At 36.8% G+C, this 8,927-nt stretch overlaps 1 protein-coding gene across 1 annotated transcript; it reads left to right on the plus strand.

Annotated features, from left to right (window-relative positions):
• The first annotated feature begins 134 nt into the window (after nt 1–134).
• LOC132615947 (U-box domain-containing protein 14) lies at nt 135–6,777 on the plus strand. The gene is made up of 5 exons (XM_060330551.1): nt 135–1,454; nt 3,688–3,804; nt 3,892–4,305; nt 4,907–5,345; nt 5,766–6,777. The coding sequence occupies exons 1-5, from the start codon at nt 1,185–1,187 to the stop codon at nt 6,395–6,397; spliced, it is 1,872 nt and encodes a 623-aa protein (XP_060186534.1). The 5' UTR covers nt 135–1,184; the 3' UTR covers nt 6,398–6,777.
• The last annotated feature ends 2,150 nt before the right edge of the window (nt 6,778–8,927 follow it).

Here is an 8,927-nt window from a genome sequence, read left to right on the forward strand (position 1 = left end):
CATAGCGAAACTACTTGCTAGAAGGCTGTTTGTGATATACCATTGGCTCAAGATGCAAAGGTCTTATTGTATTATGCTCATTATTAATCATCAGTAATTCTGTCAAATCTATCCAATATATATATATATTAACATAAACTCCTTTTAAAATGAATAACATAAAGACCACCAATCAATGTTTCATTTCATAATTCATCTTTGCTTCACCTGCTCAGTTTCCTTGTGTGAACATACAAAGCTTTGAATTTTGTCTCTTCATTTGCCAAATTCAATCAATGCTTTGAACTATGTCATGTTAAAATTTCCTCAAGAACCCAAAATCTCATGGTTTCTCTCATAATTTTCCCTCAAATTTGTGAAGATCACTAGTGATTTTCCCAGTCAACTCAACAACCAACCTCCAACCAAAAAAAGATTTGCTAAATCATTGCTATTTTTTCAACTTGGTGTCTCCCAAATTGATTAAAGATTCCATATTTTCCCAACTGGGTCTCTCTCACTTATCAAAGTTTCCATTTTTACAACTGGGTTTTGCTTAATTTCCAGCTGGGTCTCTCCCAAATTGATTAAAGATTCCATTTTTACAACTGGGTTTTGCCCAATTCCCAACTGGGTCTCTCTCAATTTGTTCAAAGTTTCCATTTTTACAACTGGGTTTTGCTCAATTTCCAAAAGGATCTCTCTCAATTTGATTAAAAAAAATATCTTACTTTCCCCACTGGGTTTTGCTCCATTTTCCAACTGGGTATCGCTCAATTTGATCAAAGCTTCCATTTTTACTACTGTGTCTCTCTCAATTTGATCAAAGTTTCCATTTTTACAACTGGGTTTTGCTCAAATTCACTCTAAATTTGATCAAAAGTTCCATTTTCTTCGTGGGTTTTGCCCAATTTCCAACTGGGTCTCTCTCAATTTGATCAAAGATTCCATTTTTCCAACTGGGTATCTCTCAATTTGACCAAAGATTCCATTTTTCCAACTGGGTATCTCTCAATTTGACCAAAGATTCCATATTTCCAACTGGGTATCTCTAAATTTGACCAAAGATTCATTTTTCCAACTGGGTATCTCTAAATTTGATCAAAGATTCCTTTTTTATCTCTCAATTGGATCAAAGTTTCCCTTTGCCCAACTGGGTTCTGCTCAATTTCCAACTTAGTCATTAAAGAATCCATTTTTCCCAAATGGATCATCAAAAAGAAGCCTTAATGAATCAGCTAACTGAGTTAATCGACGTCGTTTCTGGTTTACCAGAATGTCGATCAGTATCTAAAAGGATGTACAGTAATTTAGTGAGAAGGGTGAAACTTTTAAGCCCTTTAATTGAAGATTTAAAAGATAGTGATGTTGAAGTTGAAGATGATGTTGTTAAAGGACTCGTGTTGTTGCAATTTGCTCTTAATTCAGCTTTGGAACTTCTTAAATCTGTTAATGAAGGCAGTAAGATTTTACAGGTATTGTTTTACTTGTTTAATCTCTCTTGGCTTTGGATTTAATAGACATTTGGTCATAGATTCCAAATGTTTTTCACTTTGTTTGAATTCGCGTAGGCGTTTGGCCATGAAAACCAAATATTTTTCACTTTATTTGGTATTTTAGAGTTGGAGTTGAAGATGGAGTTGTGTTTGGTTATAGTTTTTGCAAATAGTATTTGGTTGTTTGAGTGTATTGAAAGTGAAAACAAGAATTTCCATGGCCAAACGTTGATTTCCAAATAAAGCGAAAACGTTTTCCGGCCAAACGGGCATTTTGAAGTTGGAGTTATGTTTGGTTATACTTTTTACAAAGAATATTTGATTGTTTGAATGTACTGTAAATGAAAAAAGTGAACAGGTTTTTAGCTGTTTTTCAAATTTCAAATAACAACTTCAAGTTGTATTTGGAATTTCCATGGCCAAACGTTGATTTCCAAATAAAGTGAAAACGTTTTCCGGAAAAAAGTGAAAAATTGTCATGGTCAAACAGGCATTTTAAAGTTGGAGTTGTGTTTGGTTATACTTTTTGCAAAAAATATTTGGTTGTTTGAATGTACTGTAAGTGAAAAAAGTGAAAATTTTATAACCGAATATTGATTTTGAAATGACGTGAAAATTATTACGGAAAAAGTGAATAATTCTCATGGACAAACTGGTCCTTAATTTTGTCACTGTTGAATGAATTATGCCAATTGCTTAGGAGTAATCAATCTTGAGTGTAGGAACAATCAGTTTTGTATCCTGCTCTTTGTTTTGCTGATTTTGTGGTTGCTGGAAAGATCATGTGATATTCAACTCTTTTTTTTTTTTTTTTCATCTGTTATGAATTTTATGTATAGATTAGTTGGTAATTGTCCTGTTGGAGCTACATGCTTGTTGACAAGGAAAAAAGCTGAACCATGTATTTGAGCTCCTATTTGGCAGAAATCAGATTGAGGTTGTGTTTGGTATGAAGACAAATGTTTTCTTGGAAAATCAGTGGGTTCTCTTATTTTTGAGTGTTTGGTAAGTAAGCGAAAAAAAAACTATTATCTCAAGAGCATTTATATCTAATCTAGCAAAACACTGGGGGTGGAATGGAGTGAGGAGTGTGATGGTAATGGGTTGGGGGGCGTTGGGTGGGTGGGGAGAAGATATTGAACTTGAAATTTCACTTATGGAACTTGTTTTTCCTATTTTCATTAGGGAAATCATTATCCTTTTTAAGGAACTTGTTTCCTAAAAAAAATATTTTCCAAAACATTTTGACCAACCAAACATGAGAAAATTCGTAGACATTTTCCAGAAAATATTTTCCTCCATACCAAGCACACCCTAACTACTCCTGAAATGCAGGACAATTTGAGAAAGATGTCAAGCTTATTAGGCCAGGGGTCGAGGTAGAAGCCCAGATACGGTTTTTGTCAAACCAGTAGCTTTTGTTCAAAGTTCAAACAGTGTGTGTTAAGAAATTCAGTATGTATAAACAAATATTAAATTTAGAACCCATAAAGTTGAAATCGTATGAGGCAGTAGCAATATGGTCTATGGACCTTGAAACCATTACCTAGTGTTTTCTTGGGGGGCCTATTCCTGTCTTCATATGGTTGTGTTTCCGATCTCTCTTAGTAGACTCATCAGGACGGTTATGGCTTGTAATTTTTGATCATTCCTTGTAAGTTTGAAACTTCTGTAGATTACTACATTCCATGAGCTTTGCAGTGTGTTCGGAGTCTTAAGTAAGTACTTGAATCAAATCTATACTTTCCGTTCAGCCTTTTACCATGTTTTAATTACTGTATATTTTTTAGTGGTTCTAATATCAAAATGGGGTTGATGTCTTCTTTCTGTTCTAAACCCGAATTCCTTGTGGCTTTGGTTCCAGAGACACTAACATTAATTAAACTTAAAAAAGGAAATAGAATGGACTGTTCCTATGAATTCTCCAACGGATATCATTTTCTTAGGACATCCGATACTTGAATTGTCTCAGCCGACAATGGTTCACAATGGTTTATAGTTGTTGAATTGTGCGAACTATCCCGTCTTAAAGCTTAAACTGTTAGAAATGAAACACTTCCATTATTTATTGTGGTCTTCGACTCACCTCCTCACGTGTTAGCCTATGTTTTTAATTGGCCCCAGCACGTGGAAATATTTCTGTTGACAGGTGGCAGTGAGATTTGAACCAATGATATCTTTCCTAAGGGTCACCTGTGTTTTCGTCTTGCAGGCTCTGCAGATCGACAACATATCGTTGAGGTTCCTAAAAGTTACGGAGCAAATTGAAGATGCACTAAGCCAAATTCCTTACCATAAGCTTGATATATCCGAGGAAGTTCAAGAACAAGTACGTCATCTAGCAATTCTTTCAGTGGTTATACCCGATATCCATTCTGTTTTACTGAATATCTTCACATTGTTTGGTTTCTTCTAGATTGAACTTGTGCATGCTCAATTTAAAAGAGCAAAAGGAAAGATGGAGTCACCCGATGTGCAACTGGTAATAGATTTAGCTATGGCACAAAGGGAACAAGATCCCGACCCTATGATTTTTAAACGGCTGTCCGAGAAGCTTCAGCTCAGGACCATAAATGATCTAAAGAAGGAGTCGCTTGCCATCCATGACATGGTCATTTCTAGCGGCGGAGATCCCGAAGAGTGTTTTGAAACAATTGCATTCCTCCTTAGAAAGCTAAAGGACTGTGCAATGACGGAGAATCCTGAAATGGATGCCCATGAGGGTGATAAGAGTTTGATGAAACACAGATCTCCGGTCATTCCAGATGACTTCCGTTGTCCAATATCACTTGAGTTGATGAAAGATCCTGTTATTGTATCTACCGGACAGGTTTAGTGCCTTTGTTTTCTTGATAGTTCATTTCAGAGAAAATGACAAATATGGTCCCTTATGTTTGAGGATAGGTTTAAAATAGTCCCTTAAGTATTCATTAAACAATTTTGGTCCTTTAAGTTTCCCAAAATCACTTTTAGTCTCCGTTAAGATTTAACCTTAAACACCAACTAAGTCCCAACAAATCCTAAAATATGCAACAACAAAAAACTGCACTTGACACTAAAAAGATATAGAAAATAGCAGAAATTACACACACACAAAAAAAAAAAATCAGACTAGAAATAAATCACAAATAGCAGAAACGAAAAAAAATTGTACCTCTAAATGTGAGCTCCTGCTATTTTTTTCATAGTACCCGTCAAATCTAACCGACAGAGTTCGGTAAATATTTAATGAAGACTAAAGTGTTAAACTTTTGGCAAACTTGAAGGATCAAGACTGTTCATTGCATACTTGAGGGAATATTTTGAACCTACCCTCAAATAGACACTATTTTTGTCCTTTTCTCGTTCATTTTACCTTGATGGATTATAGGATTAAATTAATTGCTCCTCTGGCTTAGATTAATTGTTGCCTGCTTTTCTTTCATGTGCAGACCTATGAAAGGTCTTGCATCCAAAAATGGCTGGATGCAGGACACAAGACCTGCCCTAAGACTCAGCAAACGTTGTTGCACACGGCGTTAACTCCTAACTACGTTTTGAAGAGCCTGATTGCCTTGTGGTGTGAGAACAATGGTGTTGAGCTGCCTAAAAATCAAGGAACTTGTAGGAATAAAAGATCTGGAGCTGGTGGTTCGGACTGTGATCGTGCTGCTATTGATTCGTTGTTAACAAAACTTGCTAATGGTAATCCGGAGCAGCAAAGAGCAGCTGCTGGTGAGCTCCGTTTGCTTGCCAAAAGAAATGCTGATAACAGAGTATGCATTGCCGAAGCTGGTGCGATTCCTCTGCTTGTCGAACTGCTATCTTCATCAGATTCTCGTACTCAGGAGCATGCTGTCACCGCACTCCTTAACCTATCCATAAATGAAGGTAAGGGTGTCAAATGTGCGGTTGGGCTGAATTTTGGCGGGTTAAAATGAGCTGAGATAATAAATTGGCAGGTTATTGACCCGCACAAAAGTTACTTGGGCTGAAACAGGTTGGGCTAGAAAGCGGGTCATAACCCAACTCGCCTAATTCTTACGAAGCTTTAATTTCTTTGTTTGTTCTTTTATAATTTTTTAATCCCTAATAAGACTATTTTTTTCTTTATTGTGGTTAGATATAACATATCAAAGAAAATAATGTCTTTTTGAAATATTTGGACAAGATTTCTCATAAGTCAATTTGGGCTACATATAAGCCAAATTTTTTTATGGGCTAAGCTAATAAATGGGTAGCTCAATAACCAGCCCAAACTTGGGCGGGTCATGTTTTCATGGGCTAATTTTGTCACCCCTGATTATGCAGGTAACAAGGGAACTATTGTAAATGCTGGTGCGATACCCGACATAGTAGATGTTCTAAGAAATGGAAGCATGGAAGCAAGGGAAAACGCAGCTGCTACCCTTTTCAGTTTATCAGTGGTTGATGAAAACAAAGTGGCAATAGGAGCTGCTGGTGCTATCCCAGCGCTTATTGATTTGCTCTGTGTGGGAACTCCAAGAGGAAAAAAGGATGCAGCCACTGCTATATTCAACCTCTCGATCTATCAAGGAAACAAGGTGCGGGCAGTACGGGCGGGAATTGTGCCACCACTAATGAGATTGCTCAAGGATCACGGGGGTGGAATGATGGATGAAGCACTTGCTATATTGGCAATACTTGCAAGTCATCAGGAGGGTAAAGCAGCTATCGGTCAATCTGAGCCGATCCCGATCTTAGTTGAGGTAATTAGGACAGGTTCTCCTCGGAACCGAGAAAATTCTGCAGCTATTTTGTGGTCTCTATGTACTGGTGATGTACAGAACTTAAAGGTAGCTAGGGATCTCGGAGCAGAAGAGGCACTAAAGGAATTGTCAGAGAATGGAACAGATAGAGCTAAAAGAAAAGCCGGAAGTGTTTTGGAACTTCTCCAACGAGTCGATGTAGTTGATTCATGACACTATATATATTGAAGTAGATGTGTGAATCTTGAAGGATTAATTCTGCCTGAGAACTTCATGGAGGTCAGGCAATCCAGTAATTAAAAGCGCATGTCTATGTATGTACACAAAAAATGGAACTGGACCACACTTGTGACACGCGGACAGGGAAAGATCCCTTTATAAAGTCAACAATCTTTTTCTCTATATGTATGTTTTCACTTCTTTTTGACTGCTTGGTCCAGGGTTAAAGGGTTGTTTCTTTTCAAAACAGTGTTTGTAGCTGTATAATGTTATTGTTAATACTTTCCACTTAGTGTTTGATTATGGAAGCACTGTCACTTTCCACTTTTGATGATGAGAAATGAAGAAAAAATCTGTGTTTTTCTTGTGTTCAATCTATTACTACAAGAGTTACACACTACTCTTACCATTTCAGGTTGCTAAAGATTGTTGGAATCAGAAGTGAAGCTTAGACACCGGTTACTGGCTTTAATCATTGTTTATTTTTTTGAGCTCATCTTTTGTGCGCTAACCGGGCGATTGTTTTACACAATGAGGTTAAGATTACTTACAACAACAGGTAGTTGTACATAGCATCTTAATTTGCATGTTGTTATATGCAGATGTGGAACCTGAATTTGAACCTTGTGAATTCGGGATTCTAATTCTTTTAAGTTACTGGGTTCTTAAGTAACAATTTATGCATATTCAATGATTTTTTCAAGATAAAAACATGGTTTGAACCAAAATTACTGGGTTCGGCTGAATTCCAAATTCTATGCTAGTTCCGCCCCTGGTTGTATGAATCATCTTAATTTGTTGATATATGAAATAAATAGCTTCTTATATCATGTCGAAATATATTGTTGTATAAAATTCTCTACATTGTCAATATATGTAAGTTTTTTTTTTCTTCTGTTGTGCGTGAGTGGTGGTGGCGGGGGTTTATATTGATTTACTTGGACCAACCAGGAATGGAAATATCTTTAGAAATTGTTTTTTTTTCTTCTGTAAATACGTAGTAGTATGTCTTAACTCTTAGGTGAGTGAGAGAAATTTAACTGGATTATCTTTGTTACTGGCAGTGTATACAGTAGACAAGTTACACTAGACCAATAGGCAAGAGTCACAAGAGTAGGACCCCAAAATTCAAAATCTCCGGCTGACAGACATCTCCAGTACAACCACATTGAAGTTGTTCAACTATTTGGACTTTGAGAACTTGGAAAAAAAATACCAACCCACTTTACCAGCACTTGACAGACATCTTTATTCCCTTTTTTTACCATCCTCCTCTCCAAAACAGCTTCAGGCAATAGACAGTAAGGGCTTGACATGTGAAGAATAGGAGGATGAGTGATATTGGAGGGAACCTCATGACATTTTTTCTGCTGAGAAACATGAAATATATGGTGGATCAGTACATCAGCAGGAAGTAACAACTTGTATGCCACAGCCCCAACTCTTGCAACAATCAAATAAAGACCAAAGTACTTGGCTGCCAATTTGTTAAATGGTCTAGTTGCTATAGAAACCTACCTATAAGGTTGAAGTTTCAAATATACCCAACAACCCAGAGCAATACCCTATCAGATCTGTGTTTATCAACCATATCCTTCATTCTTTGTTGATCCCTGGATAATACAACTCAATGATAGTTTCTTTTGCATCCAATGATTCTTTGGCCTCAACATCAGCATCATGTTTTTCTGAATTGATCTGATGCTCATTAAGAGAATCGAGTGATGGAAAATGTTAATCTAGGAGTTAGGTCTCGAAGAAGATAATGCTAAGACAGGGATAACCGAGTGCTTTAGCTAAAGAGAAATGTATAAAAGAGAGGAAGTAGATATTATTTCATTGAATAAATATCCAGTACAGTTGAATTGGTTACTTGTACACAACAATCATATGAATTACAATGCAAGCTGTCAACTAACTGCCAATGAGTCTAACGAACTTCTGGAACTAATTCCTAACTGACTTGTAACTAACTAATGGAAGAGTTCCAGTCCAACTCATTCTACTGCAATCGTGCATCAATACCTCCTTATTGAAGAACACTATCGACCTCAAGGGTGAAGGTTGGAAATCTATGCATTAATTTTGTGAGATACTCCCAAGTAGCTTGAGCAGTGTCAATACCAACCCACTTTATCAGCATTTTACAGACATCTTTATTCCCCTTTTTTACCATCCTCTTTTCCAAAAAAGCTTCGGACAATAGACAATAAGGGCTTGACATATGAAGAATAAGAGGATGATTGATACTGTAGGGAACCTCATGACATTTTTTCTGCTGAGAAACAAGAAATGTATGGTGGATCAGTACATCAGCAGGAAGTAACAACTTGTATGCCACAGCCCCAACTCTTGCAACAATCAAATAAAGACCAAAGTACTTGGCTGCCAATTTGTTAAATGGTCTAGTTGCTATAGAAACCTACCTATAAGGTTGAAGTTTCAAATATACCCAACAACCCAGAGCAATACCCTATCAGATCTGTGTTTATCAACCATATCCTTCATTCTTTGTTGATCCCTG

The sequence above is a fragment of the Lycium barbarum genome, chromosome 10 (assembly GCF_019175385.1).
Source record: "Lycium barbarum isolate Lr01 chromosome 10, ASM1917538v2, whole genome shotgun sequence".
Lineage (NCBI taxonomy): Eukaryota > Viridiplantae > Streptophyta > Magnoliopsida > Solanales > Solanaceae > Lycium > Lycium barbarum.